Raw genomic sequence first — 22,053 nt, 5'->3', positions numbered from 1 at the left:
GTTTGTTTTTCAGGTAGTGGCCACGTGACCATTAGGGAAACATGGGAAGAAGTCAGCTGACCATAATACACGGTCTGCGCGTGCGTGTTAGTGCTTCCTCGGTACAGCGTGAGCACATGAAAAGTGAACGAAGTTGTTGTTTATACTTTTATTTAGTCAACTAAAGCGATACAATATAATCTCAAAACAAGAGGAGCGGAGTACACATGTTTTCTATGTCATCTTGGTAGCTTGCTTGGATGTTTATTTCTGTAGGACCAGTTGATTCAAGTGCTACAAAGTCAGGTTAACGTTACATTTCTTTCTCAGACAATAAACAGTAGGTAGAGAGAGTCTGACAGTTCTGACATGGGGCGAAAGAAGCAGGGTAAATTTGAGCGCCCAGTGAACAAGGGGAAAGATAAACGACACAAGATGAAGGGGAAATCTCTTGAGTGTTTCACAGAAGAGATGCATGATGCATTGCAAGGTACAGTATGCCTCTTCCCGAAACAGTATGTGTCACAGCTAACCAGTCATGTTGTGTGTATGTGTGATCATATAACTTCAACCTGGTCTCAGAGCATGTCATATTATTCTGTATGTAAATCCGAGACTCCATTTAGAATGATATGTTACGTTTAGTATGGTATGTATTAATTTGTATGATCTGTTTTGTATGACATGTTACGAATTACAATTCGTATTATCTGTTACTAGGAGTTAGTGGTTAGGGTTAAATTTCGGAGATAGGGGAAGGGTTAGCTAAAAGGGTTAAGGTTAGGGGAAGGATTAGCTAACATGCTAAGTAGTTGCAAAATACTTAGTAGTAAGTAGTTGAAAAGAAGATACAATTTTAAAGTTGTCCGTGATAAGATTTGTTATATGCGTAGCCATCCACCGTGAGCAACCACCCTCCTTTCGTTTGTTGCCTTAAGTAACCATCTGTCTTATGTAACCACACCAAACGTTAGGTATCATACTAAATGAAGTCCCTCGGATTTACGTATAGAATAATACGAAATGCTCTGAGACCAGGTTGGTAACTTGGTTGGTTTTTCTCGGTTTCAGCCAGCCTGCATCCTGATGATGCAGGGGAGGCTGCCCAGGTGAAGTTGCCCTGCCCCCTGGCCATGTGGGAGCTGGGCCACTGCGACCCAAAGCGCTGCACAGGAAGAAAGCTGGTCCGCAAAGGCTTTGTTCACAACCTACGCCTCAACCAGAGGTTCCATGGACTCATTCTGAGCCCCATGGGCACCAAATACGTCTCACCAGCAGACAGGTGAGTGATGCTTTTGACATGGCCAAAACCCTAAGCACATCATTACCACTAATAGATCAAAGGGCTGGATATAATTTGACCATACCTTTACCCTTTCACTGTCTGTGAGATCAGAACATGTTTAACCGACCACAACCATCAATTTCTAATCAAGATTATTGGGGCATATCGCAATAGTATATGCAAGTATTTGTGCTGTTGAAGTCAGAGTCCTGTGTTTTCCTTATTTTTTTTTAGGGACATTGTGGCTCAGAATGGACTTGCTGTCATTGACTGCTCTTGGGCTAAACTTGAGGAGACGCCCTTCAATAAGATGATAGGTAGTCATCCTCGGTTGCTACCATACTTGGTCGCTGCCAACCCAGTGAACTATGGGAAGCCCTGCAAGCTGTCTTGTGTGGAGGCTTTTGCTGCCACCTTCTGCATTGTGGGTAAGACATGAGCTATTCTGCAGTTAATTCATAACCTGTGGTGTCGTATCGCATTAACCTGAATAGAAGATTTAACACAAATGCCCAGTGGTCAGATGACGCAGATGCTAAGCTACAGGACTGTTTTGCACAGACTGGAATATGTTCCGGGATTCTTCCAATGGCATTGAGGAGTACACCACATCAGTCACTGGCTTCATCATTAAGTGCATTGGTGACGTCGTCCCCACAGTGACCATACGTACATACCCCAACCAGAAGCTATGAATTACAGGCAACATCCGCACTGAGCTAAAGGGTAGAGCTGACGCTTTCAAGGAGCGGGAGTCTAAGATATCCCGCTATGCCCTCAGACGAACCATCAAACAGGCAAAGCATCAATACAGTACTAAGACTGAATCGTACTACACCGGCTCCGACACTCGTCGGATGTGGCAGGGCTTACAAACTATTACAGACTACAAAGTGGGGCACAGCCGCGAACTGCCCAATGACACGAGCCTAACAGACAAGCTAAATTACTTCTAGGATCGCTTCGAGGCAAGCAACACTGAAGCATGCATGCTAGCTGTGCCACTAGAGATTCTGGGGTCAAGTCCAGGCTATGTCGCAGGTGGCCGCAACCGGGAGACCCATGGGACGGCACACAATTGGCCCAGCGTCCCGGCAGGGATGTCCTTGTTCCATCGGGCACTAGCGACTCCTGTGGCAGGTCAGGCGCAGTGCACACTGACACGGCCGCCGGGTGTACGGTGTTTCCTCCGACATATTGGTGTGGCTGGGTTCAGTGGGCATGGTGTCAAGAAGCAGTGCGATTGTGTTTCGGAGGATGCACGGCTCTCGACCTTCATCTCTCCCGAGTCCGTACGGGAGTTGCAGCGATGGGACAAGACTGTTTTTGTGGGAAAAAAATTAATTTTTGGGGGAAAAAAATTAAATGCATGAGAGCATCAGCTGTTCCGGATGACTGTGTGATCATGCTCTCCACAGCCACTGTGAGTAAGACTTTTACACAGGTCAACATTCACAAGGCCGCAGAGACAGACGGATTACCAGGACGTGTACTCCGAGCATGCGCTGACCAACTGGCAAGTGTCTTTTCACTGACATTTTCAAACTGTGACTGACCGAGTCTGTAATACCAAAATGTTTCAAGCAGACCACCATAGTCCCTAAGGTAACCTGCCTAAATGACTACCGACCCGTAGCACTCACGTCTGTAGCCATGAAGTGCTTTGAAAGGCTGGTCATGGCTCACATCAACACCATTTTCCCAGAAACACTAGACCCACTCCAATTTGCATACCGCCTCAACAGATCCACAGATGATGGAATCTCTATTACACTCCACACTGCCCTTTCCCACCTGGACAAAAGGAACACCTACATGAGAATGCTATTCATTGACTACAGCTCAGCGTTCAACACCATAGGGCCCTCAACTCATCACTAATCTAAAGAATCTGGGATTAAACACTTCCCTCTGCAACTGGATCCTGGACTTCCTGACAGCCGCCCCCAGGTGGTAAGGCTAGGTAACAACACATCTGCCACGATGATCCTCAACACAGGGGCCCTCAGGGGAGTGTGCTCAGTCCCCTCCTGTTAATTTTTTAAATTTTTATTTAACCAGGTAGACTAGTTGAGAACAAGTTCTCATTTACAACTGCGACCTGGCCAAGATAAAGCATAGTAGTGTGAACAGACAACAACACTGAGTTACACATGGAGTCAACAATAAACAAGTCAATAACACAGTAGAAAAAATAAAAAAAAGAGTCTATATACATTGTGTGCAAAAGGCATGAGGAGGTAGGCGAATAATTACAATTTAGCAGATTAACACTGGAATGATAAATGATCAGATGGTCATGTACAGGTAGAGATATTGGTGTGCAAAAGAGCAGAAAAGTAAGTAGATAAATAAAAACAGTATGGGGATGAGGTAGGTAAATTGGGTGGGCTATTTACCGATGGACTATGTACAGCTGCAGCGATCGGTTAGCTGCTCAGATAGCAGATGTTTAAAGTTGGTGAGGGAGATAAGTCTCCAACTTCAACGATTTTTGCAATTCGTTCCAGTCACAGGCAGCAGAGAACTGGCAGGAAATGTTTTTTGCAAACTATTACTCCCTGTTCCATGACTGCATGCCCAGGCACGACTCCAACACCATCATCAAGTTTGCAGACGACACAACGGTGGTAGACCTGATCACCGACAACGATGAGACAGCCTATAAGCAGGAGGTCAGAATCCTGGCCGTGTGGTGCCAGGATAACAACCTCTTCCCTCAACGTGATCAAGACAAAAGAGATGATTGTGGGCTACAGGAAAAGGAGGGCCGAGCACGCCCCCATTCTCATCGACGGGGCTGTAGAGGAGCAGGTTGAGAGCTTCAAGTTCCTTGGTGTCCACATCCCCAACGAACTGTCATGGTCCAAACACACCAAGACAGTCGTGAAGAGGGCATGACAACACCTATTCCCCCTCAGGAGACTGAAAATATTTGGCATCGGTCCTCAGATCCTCAAAAGGTTCTACAGCTGCACCATTGAGAGTATCCTGACTGATTGCATCACTCTCTAGAATGGCAATTGCTCGGCCTCCGACCGCAAGGCACTACAGAGGGTAGTGTGTACGGTCCAGTACATCACTGTGGCTAAGCTTCCTGCCATCCAGGACCTCTATACCAGGCGGTGTCAGAGGATTGCCCTAAAAATGGTCAACGACTCCAGCCACCCTAGTCACAGACTGTTTACTCTGCTGCCGCACGACAAGCGGTACAGGGGTGCCAAGTCTAGGTCCAAAAGGCTTTTTAGCTTCTACCCCCAACAACTAATTAAAATTGCTACCCAGACTATTTGCATTGTCCCCCTCACCCCCTATTTTACGCTGCTGCTACTCTCTGGTTATTATCTATGCATAGTCACTTTAACTCTTACCTACATGTACATATTACCTCAATTACCTCAACTAACCTGTGCCCCTGCACATTGACTCTGTACCGGTACCCCCTGTATATAGCCTTGCTAGTTATTTATTTTTTTAACTTATTTTTCTTAACTGCATTGTTGGTTAAGGGCTTGTAAGTAAGCATTTCACTGTAAGGTGTTGTAACCTGTTGTATTTTGCGTATGTGACAAATAACATTTGATTTAATCTATACAAATGAATTGGTTTTACCATCAGATTACTTTAGTAGTGTTAAGTGTTGGCAGTGTCATGATCAATCATTAATTAACATGTCTTAAATGCAGGTTTTCAGGACCTGGCTGTGATTCTGCTAAGGAAGTTTAAGTGGGGGACTGTGTTTCTGGATCTGAACAAGACTCTGCTGGATCGCTATGCAGCTTGTCAGTCAGAGGAGGAGCTGCTGGCTGTGGAGAAAGAGTACCTTAACACCCCTCCTGAGAAAGAGGAGTTTGGTAAGGTACTTTTGGAGAAGTTTGGGATCAAATCCCAGGAAATATTTGGAGTTGAGTGAGGGGTGAATGTTTAGCCATACAAGAAGGTGTTAAGACCGGTATGCCTTCGGAGAGAGCACTATTGATGTCATACATAGAAAGCTTAGTCTTTAACATATTTTACTTTGAGTGTTTGTGTATTTCTTCAGAGACTGTCTTGAACCAAAAATGTCTAATCCATTGTCTTTGCAGATCCATTCGATGTTGACTCAGGGAGAGAATGCATGAATCTCAACAGACCCCCTCGGTAATAAAGACCCATTGCTTTGTATTGAATTGAAAATTCACATTTGTTATGCAAACTTTGTTGGTAAATGGTATTGCATTTCATCTTTGTTTAGTGTTGCTGAGGAAGAGGATGATACAGAGAGTGATGGTGAGGAAGCTGGAAGTTCTGGAACATCAGAAGATGACAACGGTGATGTCAAAGAGGAAGAGGACAATGGGGGAAAGGATAGAGAAACTGGAGATGAGGAGGAAGAGCCAGGAAAGTCATCAAAAGTGCAATGAAAAATGTGGATATACTGGGGACTTTGAGGAGAATGGCAAGACGTATTCACTACGTGAAATTGAGTCCCTTTGTTTACTAAACATTGTGTGGGTTTACGTGGACACTAATTCGACATTAAACGGATTATGGCAATTGGCCAAGTATGGCAATAGTCATGTAAACAGTTTACTCTGTTTATCTTAATCGTCATATGGTTACAATCGAAGTAAGCATATGTCGATTAAAACACCTGGTTTTCTGATCAATATTTTGAATTATTAGGACATATAAACTGCGTTATCCTCGTTCTAGTAGTGTATTTGATTTGCCAGCACCAGTAGGTCAAGCCTCACTCTTGAGGGAGTGAAGTGAGTTTGGAAAAACTGAAAGTAGGCTATACATTTGGAAATACTTTTCAAGTACAAACTATATGTCCGAACTCAGAATCAAGTAGGTTTCGCAAAAATAACATGTTCTACCACAGCGACCGTTTATTTTGATTGGTGATTTTTATGCATTTATTTCTCATCAGATAGCCTGATTCCAGATGTGTCCATGTAAACAGGATTATTAGGGAAATCGTTCATTTTGCAAAGCATGTTAACGTTTTAAACGAACTATTAAATTAATCTGACTTTCAACAATAATCGTATTATTGTGTGCATGTATCCTTAGACAGTGTCGATACATTCTTAATTCAGTCAAATTGAATTGACGAGTATTACATTGAATTGAATGTAACGCAATTACGCCTCTTAATACATGTTTATGTGTCAATTATGTGAGTTTAAAAAATAGGATATTGTAGCGAATTTAACCCAACACTTAGTGACCTCGTCAAGGTGTAACGGTTAAAGTCTTGGTTTTGACGGTCGCTGAACCTGGGATCGAGTCCCGGTCAGGGCTACACCCTGAATTCGCTACACTGGCGTCAGAAGTGTGGCAATCGGTGGTGTGTCTGTTATAGAGAATCGTGGGGACACGTTCTCACAAAGAAGGGGGTAATGTAGCCACCTCGACAAGAGATGCATAACAGTTAAGGTGTCAGGGCTATCCACCGAATTCCCTACAATATGAACAAGAAAAGTAGCAGAGATGGGTATTCAATGACATAGGCATCAACAGCAAAGAGAATATATTGAGTATGAAAAGTGTGTGGATGGTTGAAAATATATCTGAACATGGGTTGTACTTGGACATACTAAGTTTCAAACATTTGAAAGAAGACCATGACATGAAGCATCTGCAGTGTGAATACTATATACAGTAAAGGCCTATTATTATATAGCCGTAACGTATTTTGTATGCTGCTGGTTATTAGTTATGCAATACAAAGGCGATTTGAAATAGGCTTAAACTAGACGTTTTAGAATTTTTCCTGAAACGACTATCGCCGTCTTCATATTGACGAGGTTCAGTCGAAACGATGCGAAGGGGGCGGATACAGGGAAGTAGGCCTATCATCTTCTGTCTTTGCGGTAACATTGTTGTGGAACGACGTCACAGCTGGAAAAATGAAGGTGCAGAGGCAGCCATTAATGGAGGTTCTGTAATCATTTTTTCCCAAATAAATACTAACGGAAAACTTCCATGGCAAGAGCTACAAGTCAAATAGTGAGTATTGGCTCTTTCATCCGAATTTCAATTCGAAGCCGTTGCTCAAGATGTATTGTTTGGCGGCAGTTTGACAACCTTTTCGATGTGTTAGGCCCTCATTTAAAACAGCGCAGCAGTACGAGGACCTCTGACTAGCTAACCAAAACATTTCGACCAGTTACAAGGAATAGTCGAAACGACCATATGCCAATATATTTGCACCTTGGTGAACTTCTAGTGAAATGGTTTGAAAACGTGCTCCAATGTATGGATGGAAATGGTCGCTTTAACTGCTTTTTTCGTCCTTATTCTATCTACTTTAGCCAATCCATTTTCACGGATTCCAGTGCCAATGGGCTGCATTGGCTAACCTAGCATGAGGACGAAAATTGCCGTTTTAATGAAATACTGCTAACGTTAGCTAGCTTGATTAAATCTTCTCGATTTGACAAATTGTAGTGGGACAAATAGTAACTAACGGTACAATACGCGGTCCATCCCTTTGGGGTACCCAGCTAACGTTTCCAAACCTTTTTTTCCACTTCAAGTTCACGGAGCTTGTTTGACTAACAGTTAGCTTGATTACTATTACTATGTTGGTTTTGTTAGCAAATATAAACATTAACTTAACGTTATAGCTAGGTAATTTTACATTGTTTGAAATGTGGTAACGTTAACGACTACGTAGATACTTTCGGCTATTTTGGCTAAATTAGCTAGTTTGTCAATGAAGTTATCCTGCCAGCATGCTAGCTCGCTTTACTTTTAGCTAACGTAAGTGAGTTGAATTCCAGGTTGTTAGCCAGCCAGCCAACTTGGCGGTTGACTATCCAACACAGTAACTTTGCTAACCGTTGTTACCAAGCAAAGCAAAGGGATTGCGAACTAGTTCATGTTTTCAATATTTAGATTTTAAAATGGCTAACGTTAGCTATACCGCTAGTGGGCAAGGGCTAACGTTAGCTATTTGGAAAGTAACTTGATATCTAGATAGCTGTGTCAACTTACTACCACTAGTTAATTAGGTAGGACGCTAACTTGTTGATACTTGAAGCGTCAGCTCTAGAATTAGCCGATGCTAACAAACTAGTTGGGTTACGTTAGCAGACTGAGACCCATGTAATGTCGTATCCTAGCTGCATAACCGAATCAATACGATGTAACGTTAGGTAGTTCGCGGATGGATAAGGAACCAATCTGGCCACACCTTGTTGTGTGTCGCGGTCGACGAGCTACAGTAGCTGCTCGCTCGCGATTTCATTTGTCCGTGTTAGACTAATAATAATAATAATGTCTCCCCTTTGATAAACTGCCTAACTAGCTGAAAAAGCTAGCTAGCTTCTAATTTCCCAGCCTATACTGGGTAGCAAGCTAACGTTCGCATGTTAACTCGGGTTACAATTTTGTATTGGATATTTATAAAATCTAAAGCTTTTCATTTGGCCGGTGATAGGTCTTTAGATAGTGCGTGTATGTTTGCCATTTTAAAGATCCTGAACATTCGTGATGCTTGCTTACTAAAAGAAACAACCGTTGGGCGTCCTCGCTCACATTCGCAAACTGTTATCCAATGCTAATTTGTTTAAGATTAGCTAGCTAGTTAATGACAGGAGGATAGGCGGGATGCTAGTTAGCTATTTGCTTAGGAAAATGCACCACATGATAATTTGTTTTTTGAGCACCAGTCAATAAAAAAAATATATATTGTCATGAATTTAATCGTATAAGCATTTGGTGTCGACCATTTGACGTCTCTCACTGGAGGACGTAAGTGGGATTTTTCTTCCAGGGAAAGGGTTGGGTCAGGAGTGTATCTACTTCACATTGTCTTGTCAACTAGATAAATCTCCACCCCATGTGATTAAATTGCCCCATAGTGAGCATAAGGTATGAGGTCACTTACTGATCATGATAACCTAAATAGATAGATGATTCAAGAATGTCTACGTTATATTAATGTCATTTTTTGTTGCCTTGAAGTTTTGCCTCATCCTCAACTAAGCATGTCTTGAGTGGAACGAGCCCAAGGTTGTAAATAGAACCTGTGCTCAGACTTGGGCTTGGAGCCCTGCCAGGCTTGGAGCCCTGCCAGCTATCCTTATTTTCAAACACCTAGCCAACCTGTCTCCCAGACATGACAAAATGTATAGAAACAACACATGACTCAAAAGTGCAAAGGAAATACTGTCCCCTGACAGTGGGGATTATTATATATTTTTTTAACCTTTATTTAACTAGGAAAGTCAGTTAAGAACAAATTCTTATTTTCAATGAACAGTGGGTTAACTGCCTGTTCAGGGGCAGAACGGCAGGTTTGTACCTTGTTAGCTCGGGGATTTGAACTTGCAACCTTCCGGTTACTAGTCCAATGCTCTAACCACTAAGCTACCCTGCCGCCCCAAATTAACATGTCTTTATTAGATTCCCTCATGCACATGTCGACAGTTTAGTACAGTGTGCTTTCCTGCACATGTCTAGGTTGAGTTAGCCTGCCTCCTTATGGGGCCCTCAGACCCTCCAGAGAACAGAGATTGAGCTGTTTTTTCACACCTACACTCTTAAAGAACTGTAACTGAACATTGCATAGCGTAGCCCTTTACACTCCTACCCATATACAGTTTGAAAATGGCTGTGTGCCTAAATTGGCTGTACAGTAAGATATGCTATACAGGACTTCAGAGCTCAGGGTCTGCGCTTCACAGCGCTGTATGGGTTTTGACTGACAGCCGTTCTGAACTTGAGTGCTGCACACCGCAAGAAGTTGCCTCCATCCCCCCTGCTTATTGGAAACGGTTGTAATAGTTTTTTGTCTGAGAGAGGGAAATGCTGTTAATTAAGAGGAGTTTATGTATTTGGAATGATGAGAGGTTGAGGATAATAAGTACATTTGTCATACAAGCAAGCCAAACACCCTTGAGTCCAAATGTGCATTTCACATTTCTATATCATAAAACTCATGTAATATACAGTGTCAACGTTTATGATCACTACGTTTGATGTACTGTTAAAAGATGACATGGCTTTATACCTTGGGTCATTCTGAACAGAATGAGTCTGTTTGACCACGCATTTGAATGACCGAAAATTTGACCACGCATCTGAATGACCTCATGACTCCATTCTATGCGCACCACAATTACAATCTGCCTCTATGAATTGCCTTGTGACAGCCTAACAATGTAAGATCCTATTTTCTTAATGTTGGCGGTATTACTAGCTTTCAAATGATGCTCACCTTACCCAGATTGCGATTTCTACTGGACTGTTTTTGGATTGTGTTAACAACATTAATTGTGTGATGTAGGGGATACAGGGCTATGTTCCAAACAAAACAAGTGTGCATGCTCTAGTTCCTCAATGGCACAGCTATGATCGCATTATTCTTATCATGTTACTGAATGTATCCAGTAGAGGTTGACCGATTTAATCGGAATGGCCGATTTAATTAGGGCTGACTTCAAGTTTTCATAACAATCGGAAATTGGTATTTTTGGACACCGAATAGTCCGTTTTTAAATGTATTTAATTTAATTTAAATGTAAATTTTTTACACCTTTATTTCATCTTTATTTAACTAAGCAAGTCAGTTAAGAACACATTCTTATTTTCAATGATGGCCTAGGAATGGTGGGTTATCTACCTCGTTCAGGGGCAGAACGACAGATTTTTACCTTTTTACCTTGCAACCTTAGTTAACTAGTCCAACGCTCTAACCACCTGCCTCTCATTGCACTCCACGAGGAGACTGCCTGTTACGCGAATGCAGTAAGCCAAGGTAAGTTGCTAGCTAGCATTAAACTTATCTTATAAAAAACAATCATAATCACTAGTTAACTTCATCTTGTTTTCGAGAGGATAGTTTTCGGATTTGACCATATTAATGACCTAAGGCTCGTATTTCTGTGTGTTATTATGTGATAATTAAGTCTATAGAGCAGTCTGACTGAGCGATGGTAGGCACCAGCAGGCACGAAAGCATTCATTCAAACAGCACTTTTGTGCGTTTGCCAGCAGCTGTTTATGACTTCAAGCCTATCAACTCCCAAGATTAGGCTCGTGTAACCGATGTGAAATGGCTAGCAGCTGTTTATGACTTCAAGCCTATCAACTCCCAAGATTAGGCTCGTGTAACCGATGTGAAATGGCTAGCTAGTTAGTGGGGTGCGCGCTAATATCGTTTCAAACATCGCTCACTCTGAGACTTGGAGATGTTGTTCCACCTGCTTTTGTGGAGCGATGGGTAATGCTGCTTTGAGGGTGGCTGTTGTGTCGTTGTGTTCCTGGTTCGAGCCCAGGTAGGAGCGAGGTACTGAAGCTATACTGTTACACTGGCAATACTAAAGTGCCTATACGAACATCCATTAGTCAAATGTTAATGAAATACAAATGGTATAGAGAGAAATTGTCCTATAATAATTACAACCTAAAACTTCTTACCTGGGAATATTGAAGACTCATGTTAAAAAGAACCACCAGCTTTATATGTTCTCATGTTCTGAGCAAGGAACTTAAACATTAGCTTTTTTTACATGGCACATATTGCACTTTGTTTTTGCATTATTTAAACCAAATTGAACATGTTTCATTATTTATTTGAGGCAAAATTTATTTGATTGATATATTATATTAAAATAAGTGATAATTCAGTATTGTTGTAATTGTCATTATTACAAATACATTTTTAAAAATCGGCCGATTTGAATCGGTATCGGCTTTTTTGGTCCTCCAATAATCGGTATCGGCGTTGAAAAATCATAATCGGTCGACCTCTAGTATCCAGTGTATTTTCAGATTTCGTTATCAACAAATGTGGCAAAAAGTACAGTCATGTAAAATGCACATAAAATCAATTGTAATGTTTGGATTGAGTCTTATCAGGTGAACGGTTGTGTACTCATCACTATTAGTCACATTTTTTCCATAATCTCTAAACTGTTCCCATTTAATTGCTACCATGGTTATGCATCTGCTTTCAATATTTCTTCTGTTAGAAACATTTCAATTTAGCCCTATCCACATAACCCTTTACACTACACACATCGCACCAAATGTGGATTTCCCATTCATCTACCGATTGTTCACTGCACTGTTGACATCTGACTTCTGACATTTTCATGCGTTTATACATATAAAATCAGTTTGCACTGTCTTCACAAGTACTCTCGGCAGGAAAACGCTACTGGTGTGTTTGAGACGACATTAAACATCAAATTTGATTGGTCACGTACGTGTTTAGCAGATGTTATTGCTGGTATAGCGAAATGCTTGTTTCTAGCTCCCAACAGTGCAGTAATATCTAACAATTTCACAATACACACATCTAAGTAAAGGAATGGAATTAAGAATATATAAATATTTGGATGAGCAATGTCAGATCGGCATAGACTAAGATACAGTATATACATATGAGATGAGTAATGCAAAATATGTAAACATTACAGTGACCGGTGTTCCATTATTGAAGTGGCCAGTGATTTCAAGTGTATTTATATAGGGCAACAGCCTCTAATGTGTTGGTGATGGCTATTTAACAGTCGGATGGCCTTGCGATAGAAGCTGTTTTTCAGTCTCTCGGTCACAGTTTTGATGCACCTGTACTGACCTCACCTTCTGGATGATAGCGGGGTGAACAGGCAGTGGCTCGGTTGGTTGTTGTCCTCAATCATTCACATAACTGAGAATGATTGAGCAAAAAACTTGATGATTTATATGGCCCCAAGTCTAGACAGACAATCATGCCTATGCTGTGGGTAAGTCACCTAATGTCGCCCTATTCTCCTCTACCTTACAGTATGATGTTGTGCCCATTCAATCCAGCGTTGTCATCTGTTCCTGCCCACATCCATCAATGGTAAGAAATCAGCCCGACTCCTGCTCGCCACTTGGTATCCCAGGCGCAAGTAGCAGCCACTGTCCTAGCATGGATGGCCCCACCTCTGAGTCCCGGGCTCCGGGCAAGCCTACCAGCCAGGGCTCCGAGCTCCGGCAGGCCCCCCAGCCGCGCAAAAAGAGGCCAGAGGACTTCAAATTCGGCAAGATACTAGGAGAGGGCTCGTTCTCAACCGTATGTAGCCTGCATTCCATTTTTACTTACGAATTAGTCTCAGATAGATGGTGTTACACGCAAGCATTTTTGTAGTCATATACTCCAGTGACTCAACTTGAATTAATGTTTATTGTAAAGGAATGGCTGAGTAGTTTCAATGGATTTTAAATTAGTCTGGCACCTCATTTACTATGGTGATGAAGTGGTCTACTGCTTTAGTTGTAGAAATATATTTTCTTCAAACATTGTATATTTTTTTCTCTAGGTTGTCCTTGCAAGAGAACAGGCAACGGCAAAAGAATATGCAAGTAAGTTGAAATGTAGGCATTCACGTCGAACTCTGCTTCCATGTGCAATGCCTGTTTCTCTTCAAAAGGTAATTTCTCAGGTTAAGGAATGTCAGACGTGCAAAGTTTCTGTTTATCGTGTTTTCTTTTCTGCTATTTACCCTCAACTTCACTCCTAACTTTTCTCTCTTCCAGTAAAAATTTTGGAGAAGCGGCATATTATGAAGGAGAACAAGGCACAGTACGTGAAAAGAGAAAGGGATGTGATGTCAAACCTAGATCACCCATTCTTTGTCAAACTCTACTTTACATTTCAAGATGATGAAAAGTTGTGTATCCTTTAATAAGATGAGACCACGATGACTCTGGGCCTGGCTGCATCACCCACTTGCTTAGCAACTTATCTTGTCTGTATGATTAAAATGTTTTGTCTCTTGTTTGTGTTCCTTTGACGTGTAACTTTCCTTAACAACTTGCTATCAGATTTTGGCCTTAGCTATGCTAAGAATGGAGAGCTTTTGAAATATATTCGCAAAATCGGTTCTTTTGATGAGACCTGTACTAGATTCTACTCGGCGGAAATTGTTTGCGCACTAGAATATTTGCATGAGAAGGGGATTATTCACAGGTAGGAAATGTCTGAACCGGTAAGCCTGTCATATGTTACAGGATATTCTAGTTCAATTTATATAATACATTTTAACATGACATTTACAATATTTGTATGAATAACTAGACTTGTAAACTTGCTGCCACTTAACACAAATGAGCCCTTCTTGCTATGCCATATTCTGTTATTGAAAATGTAGGTTGACTAGGTTCCCTCACATTTGCTTATTTTGTCTTTCAGAGACCTGAAACCTGAGAATATTTTACTGAGCGAAGACATGCACATCCAAATAACAGACTTTGGAACAGCGAAGCAATTATCTTCCGATAGCAAACAAGGTAGATGTTTATCAACAGGAAGCAATAATTGCAATTTATTCCTCCCTGAACATTCCCTTATTTTATGTTTTTAGTTTAATACCCAAATTTGATCTCTTTACAGTTTTGATCAGTCACATCCTCTTATTGTTTTGCAGCGAGAGCGAACTCCTTTGTAGGAACTGCGCAGTATGTGTCTCCAGAGCTGCTGACAGAGAAATCTGCTTGCAAGAGGTAACTGGGATTCGTGGAGTACCTCTTCATAACTCACTTGGTTTTCTTCTACTCCTTTTCAGTGTTGTGCCAATGCATTGTTTTCCCATGCAGTTAGTGAATGTCTGTCCTTCTCCGATAGGATATCACATTGATATCAACTGGTTGTGTGTTTCAGCTCTGACCTCTGGGCCTTGGGATGCATAGTCTATCAGCTGGTGGCTGGGCTACCACCCTTCAGAGCTGGGTAAGTAGAGCACGATGTCTGCTTGTGGCCTCTCTCACCTTTTTTTTGTTTTAGGCTAGTACTAAACTTGTGATAAACTCACCTGGATATTATGTTTTACTTCTACTTCACAAACTGTCCTTCTGTGCTTACTTCCGACCAGAAACGAGTACCTAATATTCCAGAAGATAATCAAGCTGGAGTATGAATTTCCAGAGAAGTTCTTCCCCAAAGCGAAAGATCTTGTTGAACAGCTTTTGGTAGGTCTTGTTTTCATCAATATATTCAATATATAAAGTATTTCTGTAATATGAGCACTGTAGTACAGGATTCTACAACATGTTATGGTGAATCTCTCCATTATCCACAGACTGGATTAATAAATTGTAGTAAGATTAAAAGGCTATGGATCAGTGTGTTTGTGTATATTAATGCGATTCTGTTTCTCTCAGTCGCTGGACCCCTCCAAGAGAATCGGTTGCGAGGAGATGGGAGGGTACGACCCCCTGAGGGGACACCCGTTCTTCGAGACCATCTCCTGGGGAGACCTCCATGTGCAGACGCCACCCAAGCTCACCCCCTACCTGCCAGCCATGTCTGAGGATGACGAGGACTGCTATGGAAACGTGAGACACTTCCACCCATACTTAGAACTTGGCAACATGAAACTTGGCCACCGTGTCATATTGGCTTGTGGTGATTTTTCAAGAATCCTGTTAATTCATAGGATCTATATCTTTGTGCCATGCAAAAGCCCATGCAATAATCCAACTAACCATCTTCTGCCCTCATCTCCTGTATTTCCCCAGTATGACGACCTCCTGAGCCAGTTCAGCAGCATGCAGGTGGCCCAGTCCAGCTCGTCCCACTCGCTCTCCACGCCTGAGACTATTCCCCCAGCGCCGCAGAGGTCCAGCAGCAACATCGAGCAGTACATCCATGACCTGGACAACAACTCGTTTGAGCTGGACCTGCTGTTCTCCGAGGAGGAGAAGCAGCTGCTGCTGGACAAACAGACGAGTGGAAACCCCTGGTGAGCCCCACTCTGAGGAACTCTCTCATTGCAATTATTATTTTTTTTAAATTCGGTTTGACCATGAACATTTGACGTTGGAATGTACATTGATAGTTTGAAGTGTGTTGTAAGAACTTTTGTTTACAGTGCTTAGCTTTGCTTGGAAGTACTTGCTCATAACCCTTACTATTACTGGCTTACGCAGGCACCAGTTTGTTGAGAATAATTTGATCCTGAAAATGGGCCCAGTGGATAAACGAAAGGTGAGTGGAAGCCAAATTTTTACATCACATCTCCAGAGTTTTCATAGTAAGTAAGTTCATAAGAGTATCACTTTGAACTTACCAAATGTTTAGTTGTTGACAATCAGGAGCAGTGTTTGTGTGTAGTTTCACTTGTTTGAGCTGGAGAAAGCTGATTCTAGGTCAGCAGCGACGGGGAATACCACCTCTGGTGTGTAATGCCACTCTCTTAGAACTAGCCCCCTCTGGTGGTGATCTCATGCCATGTCTCATGATTCCATTGCAGGGCCTGTTTGCTCGACGGAGACAACTGCTCCTCACTGAAGGGCCACACCTGTACTACGTGGACCCTGTCAACAAGGTCCTGAAGGGGGAGATCCCCTGGTCCCCTGAGCTGCGTCCAGAGGCCAAGAACTTTAAGACCTTCTTTGTCCACACGGTAAATGTTAACTGCAATTAACACTTATTGACGACACTGTAATGACTGTAGAAAAAAGTATACTGGCAAAAAGCAACAGTTTGTAGCTTCAAACTGACATGAACACAAACTCTGGTCTCTTCTGACTATATTGACTTTCTCAGCTTTTAATGTTTTTTTTAAATTTGATCTTTGTTGGCATTTATTTACAGCCCAATCGAACATACTATCTGATGGATCCGAGTGGAAATGCAGACAAGTGGTGTAAGAAGATCCAGGAAGTGTGGAGAAAGATCTATCACAAGCACCAAAATCTTGGCCTATAGGAGAGCAGTTCCTCCTGCGCCACTCCTTCCTCCTAGCTCTGAGGCCGATCACGGAGCAGAGTGACACCCTCCTGAGTGCCCTTCACAGCAATGTAAAAAAAAAAAAAAAAAAACTATTTTAGAGACGCTAGCATCTATGGCATCTAGACCTTGTTTATTTTCCTTCTCTGAAATAAGCAGAACCAATAGGGAGAAAAAAAGACCATGGGATTTAAGGTTTGCTTTGCTTGTTCTTTGTGCTCTCTGTGAGGCTTCTAAATGCATTTTTCCATGTGTTGATGTGACTGCTTCCATGCACATCGGCATCTTGTATATTCTGCAAGGGAAAGGGAGAGGACAGGCTTGTCTGTATAATTCCACTGGCATACGGTACCATTCGGACCACCTGAGTGCAAGGACTGGTTTCCTTGTTCAACCACAAAACACAATCCAGCATCACTTGTATACCAGAGCCTATCCCAACACAGTATGACACTCAACCCAGTTCTTAATCCAACATTGTATGTCTCTGTGATCAGACCTGAACTTCACACACACATACTCCATACTTAGAGCAGACTATTGCCTGTTTCAGTATTGCACTGCAACCAGGCACTAACCAAATAAACTATATTTTTAGTCTGACCCCCATTGTCCACAGAGTATAATATTTTAATTGGTTTTCAAGGCTCTTGGTACTTAATGATTGCAGTTCAGTTTGGGTCTGTAGGTTAATGTTTCGGAGTGGATCGCTGGTCCCCAAAGTGAGGCGTAGCTCTGCTTCAGCATTGGTTCTCCGTAGACTGAGACGAGGACAGTCCCTAATAGTAGATCCATTACATTGTCAATACGGGGTAGGTGAACATGCCACTAGCTTGTACTCTGTTATAAGACCTGCTTAGCTTTCCTGCACGGCCAGTTTTGTAGCTCAGCTTTGTCTGCTTCTCTCCCAGGGCACTGGCGACGTAGTTTTATTAAAGTTAAGGTGGGTATTTTGACTGCATTGGCAACCATGGCTAATATTATTGAATTATTTGGCTGTTCTTTACCATTCACTGGCTATTTCTTTGTGGTTTGAATACTTTTAGTTTTTTGGGGGTGGGGATTGTCGGTTCATCTTAAGTATGTCCTGTTTAAAACTAAATCTAATGCTGACCACCATGTTGAACAGCTTTGGTGATAAGGAAAGCATCAACAGAGCATTACATCCATAATACTATACTATCATTTCTTGGAAGCAATCACAGTAAAGCTGTAGTCCCAGGGCAAGTTGGCAGCTTTGCCTTGTTTGGGTTATCAAGGTTCATTGGGAGTGTTCCTATGGTTTTTCTACAACGTGATACCTGGCCCAATTATGGCCCATGTATCAAGCGATTGACTTGCCTTTTGTGACTGGAGCGAGTGAATAGTAGCCGCGGGCCTCTGGTTTGGGCTGAACGTGCTTTGATGTCAGCTAAATGGTATCTGATCCAAATAAGAGATGAAATTGCTGTATCTATCTCTCTAAAGTAAGGAAACACTATAGAAAGTGTTTGCTCTCTTGCTAGACTTTTTTTTTTTTTTAATCAAGTTGGGTGGCAGTCGGTTACATTGTATGTAATACTCTACCTGGTTTGTAACCGACTAGAACTGTGATGTACAGACAATGTATTATTGAACTCTGAAGCAAGAAATGCAATGATATTAGGATACAGTTTTTGTATTTTTATTCTTGTATAAGGTTATTTGATGGCTATTGTTTAGCCTCTAGTTCATTCTGTGTTATTTAAATTCTAATATATGAATCATATTTGGATTGAAGTCATGTTCAGGGGCCATGTTGTGTATGTATTGAGATGTAAAGCCTTTGAATGTGAATAATTATTGTAAACTATAATATTTTACAGCTTTTTTTTTTCTTACTATATCATATACATTTTCTATTTGCTCAGTAATTTAATCATATTTCTGATAATTTAATGAATCTGTTCATTCTCTCTCTGATTATTTGTGCGCTAGGTCAGTAGTTGAATGATGAATTTTCCACGTAATGCTTGGTAGTCCAGTAATTAAAGCATGTAGGGATTTAGGCATACAATAAAACCATGCCTCTTGTCTTCTGTTACAACCAGACATAATACATTTGTAATGTTTCAGCAGTCATGCATCTGTCCATCAGTTTTCTGCATAGTGTTAAATTGATACAATATAAAGGCTTGCAAGAAAGTGTTAAAATTCCAACATAGCTGTAGAAATGTAAGTAGGTCTACTGTATCCTGATTTCAATAATGTTGTGTACATTGATAGGAATGTTATGTATTTCAGAGATACGTTTCACATTTTTCTGCCCTTAGCTCACTGCATATTATGCTATAAGTGGTGTGGTAGGCCTCTAGTAGATGGAGGAAAAGGAGTGGTATCGCCTGGGGTGCATTCAGTTCGATTAAAGGTATGCTGCGTTTCGTAACTGCTTGTACTGAACGACACGGCCCCACGTTCTTGAACCTGTTATTTTTATAGCTGCTCATGTCTTGAACAAACTAAGTGTCAAACTCATTCCACAAAGGCCTGACTGTCTGCAAGTTTTCGCTCCACCTTTGTACTTGATTGAATTAAGGTCACTAATTAGTAAGGAAATCGCCTCACTTGGTAGTCTAGGTCTTGGTTGAAAATAAAAACGCTTCGGCTCGCCGTGGTGAGTTTGATACTCCGGGACTATGAGGTGCGTTTGCGCCATTTGGATGTTGTGTCAAAAAGCAATGAGTGATTTATTTAACGGGCAGCGGTACATTTTGAATCCACAACCCATCCCCTCTTTTTTAACTGGTCGTTCAGAACAGCACCTTTTACGTTTTTTTCGTACTGAACGCAGCCCAGTGAATGGCGTGGAGCCTACTGGAGAGGAAAAGCTTCCTGTCAACAGCCTCACCCAGTCATACCGGAGGGCGTAGAAGAGGGGATGGCAGAAAACAGCTCCGATACTTGTGGTTCCGTTTATCGGAGGTGTTTGACTCATTCTACCGGGGAAAAAACCCAGTCAACCAGTAACGGGGCATCCAAATGGGTTCGATTGAACGTGGGGGGAACGTATTTCTTAACAACACGACAGACGCTGTGCCGAGATCCGAAATCATTTCTGTACCGACTGAGCCAGGCTGACCCCGACCTCGACTCTGATAAGGTAATGTTAGCTGAGTTAGCTAGCCTTCTCCGGGTTTCTTGTGTCAATGGTGAATAATTCAATGTCTGTGGGTTCGCCTAACTAGGTAGTCTGCAAATGTAATGGTATAATGTAGTGAAAGGGATATTTTATGACCGACTGCAAACGACTACTAGCTAGCTAATTTATTAACGTTAACTCCAGATTCCGACAGCCGTCAAACGACGTACACTACATGACCAAACGTATGTGGACACCTGCTCGTCAAACATCTCCTTCCAAAAGCATGCGTGTTAATATGGAGTTATGGTCCATCCCGCTATAACAGCATGTTGGTACATTGCTGTGGGGACTTACTTCCATTCAGCCACAATAGCATTAGTGTGGTTGGTTATGATGTTGGGCGATTATCCCTGGCTCTCAGTCGGTGTTCCAATTCATTCCGAAGGTGTTTGATGGAGTTGAGGGCAGGGCTGTGTGCAAGCTATTCAAGTTCTTCCACTCTGATCTCGACAAACCATTTTTGTATGGACCTTGCTTTGTGCATGGGGCATTATCATGCTGAAACAGGAAAGGGCCTTCCTCAAGCTGTTGTCACTAAGTTGGAATCACGGAATTGTCTAGAGTGTCATTGTATGCTGTAATATTAAGCTTTCCCTTCACTGGAACTAAGGGGCCTAGCCCGAACTGAAAAACAGCCCCAGATAATTATTCCTCCACCACCAAACTTTACAGTTGGCGCTATGCATTGGGGCAGGTAGTGTCCTGGTATCCGCCAAACCCAGATTTGTCCGTCAGACTGTCAGATGGTGAAGCTTGATTCCACCACTCCAGCAGACGCTTGGCATTATGCACAATGATCTTAGGCTTGTGTGCGGCTGCTCGGCCATGAAAAACCATTTCATGAAGCTCCCAACGAACAGTTATTGTGCTGACATTGCTTCTAGATTTTTACACCCTTTTGCATTTGGGGGTCCCATTCTGTGAGTTTATGTGCTCTTACCACTTCACGGCTCAGCCGTTGTTGCTCCTAGATGTTTCCACTTGAAAATAACATTACTTAAGAGTTGGCCTGGGCAGACTTGTTGGGAAGGTGGCATCCTATAACGTGCTACATTGGTAGGCACTGAGCTCTTCAGTAAGGCCATTCTACTGCCAATGTTTGTCAATGGAGATTGCATGCATCTGTGCTCGATTTTATACACCTGTCAGCAAATACCCGAATCCACTAATTCGAAGGGAAGGGGTGTCCACATACACACACAAGTATCTAGTTGGTACTGTTAGCTAGCTAGCAGGAGAGCAGAACTGGTTCTCTAGTTACCAAGGTAGCTACAAACATTGTAAAGAGTTGGTTGATACACCGTAGACTAACTAGAATTAGCTCAAGGACATGATGATGATGATCATGTCATTGTCATCTTAGCTTCCTGAAATGGCCCGCCAGTCGTCCCCTCCAGTGCTGTCTTTACTCTGACTACTTGTTACAATGCTTGCGTATTAGTTTGGCATTGAGTGCCTGCCTACATAAGTCTTAACAATATAGCATATTACCTTATTGAAATTTGTATTTTCAGTGCCATAATTAATTGTATTTGTTTTTTGTATTGGTGACCATGTCCAGTTTAAGGACACTGGTATTTTCCATTGAGACTTAAACATCAATTGCTGCCAGTGTTTTATGTTAATAACAGCTTTAAGTGATGGGTCGAACGGTCTTTTTGGTGAACGTCGGGAAACCGAATCGCATCTGTGAAAGAGCCGTTCAGCTGTGATTTGCATACAGCTACTACTGCTTTTTGAGTTTAAAACTATGTTTTTCTGCAGATAAGTTAAAAATAATGATCTAAATGTGGTGAATCCTCACTGCAGAAACAAATAGTGGGGAGTGTGAAACTTATTTTTTGTTGTTGTTTTTGCAGGCCATTTTAAGAATTTGGCCAGGTAAAAATGTATTTGACCGCACATTTCAGAGGGTGACATAATGGTGGC

At 42.0% G+C, this 22,053-nt stretch overlaps 3 protein-coding genes across 7 annotated transcripts in view; all 3 read left to right on the top strand.

The window, feature by feature from the left end:
- Positions 1–39: 39 nt before the first annotated feature.
- tsr3 (TSR3 ribosome maturation factor) lies at positions 40–6,291 on the top strand. Of its 2 annotated transcripts, none has more exons than XM_021565158.3 (6): positions 40–469; positions 1,051–1,261; positions 1,499–1,692; positions 4,951–5,118; positions 5,350–5,404; positions 5,499–6,291. In XM_021565158.3, the coding sequence occupies exons 1-6, from the start codon at positions 349–351 to the stop codon at positions 5,665–5,667; spliced, it is 918 nt and encodes a 305-aa protein (XP_021420833.2). In that variant the 5' UTR covers positions 40–348; the 3' UTR covers positions 5,668–6,291. The 2 variants fall into 2 exon arrangements, 1 of the variants encoding a protein (XP_021420833.2); XR_016487167.1 differs by having other exon boundaries at positions 70–469; positions 4,951–5,216.
- A 280-nt stretch (positions 6,292–6,571) lies between these two features.
- On the top strand, positions 6,572–19,004 carry pdpk1b (3-phosphoinositide dependent protein kinase 1b). The gene is made up of 14 exons (XM_021565152.3): positions 6,572–7,261; positions 13,035–13,307; positions 13,555–13,597; positions 13,772–13,909; positions 14,060–14,204; positions 14,427–14,524; positions 14,662–14,737; positions 14,895–14,963; positions 15,106–15,202; positions 15,395–15,568; positions 15,752–15,975; positions 16,163–16,220; positions 16,486–16,638; positions 16,830–19,004. The coding sequence occupies exons 1-14, from the start codon at positions 7,238–7,240 to the stop codon at positions 16,941–16,943; spliced, it is 1,686 nt and encodes a 561-aa protein (XP_021420827.1). The 5' UTR covers positions 6,572–7,237; the 3' UTR covers positions 16,944–19,004.
- A 756-nt stretch (positions 19,005–19,760) lies between these two features.
- The window catches only part of kctd5b (potassium channel tetramerization domain containing 5b), a 34,836-nt gene continuing 32,543 nt past the window's right edge, over positions 19,761–22,053 (top strand). For 2 of the 4 annotated variants that reach the window (XM_021565157.3, XM_090202198.1), the window contains exon 1: positions 19,777–20,082. In XM_021565157.3, coding sequence (XP_021420832.1) covers positions 19,861–20,082 — 222 coding nt within the window. In that variant the 5' untranslated portion in view covers positions 19,777–19,860. Of the gene's footprint in view, positions 20,083–22,053 lie in introns of all 4 variants that reach the window. The other 2 variants (XM_021565154.3, XM_090202197.1) reach the window with 2 other exon arrangements.

The sequence above is a fragment of the Oncorhynchus mykiss genome, chromosome 16 (assembly GCF_057628025.1).
Source record: "Oncorhynchus mykiss isolate SJ-2025 chromosome 16, ASM5762802v1, whole genome shotgun sequence".
NCBI lineage: Eukaryota > Metazoa > Chordata > Actinopteri > Salmoniformes > Salmonidae > Oncorhynchus > Oncorhynchus mykiss.
This window is presented reverse-complemented; position numbering and strand designations above follow the sequence as displayed.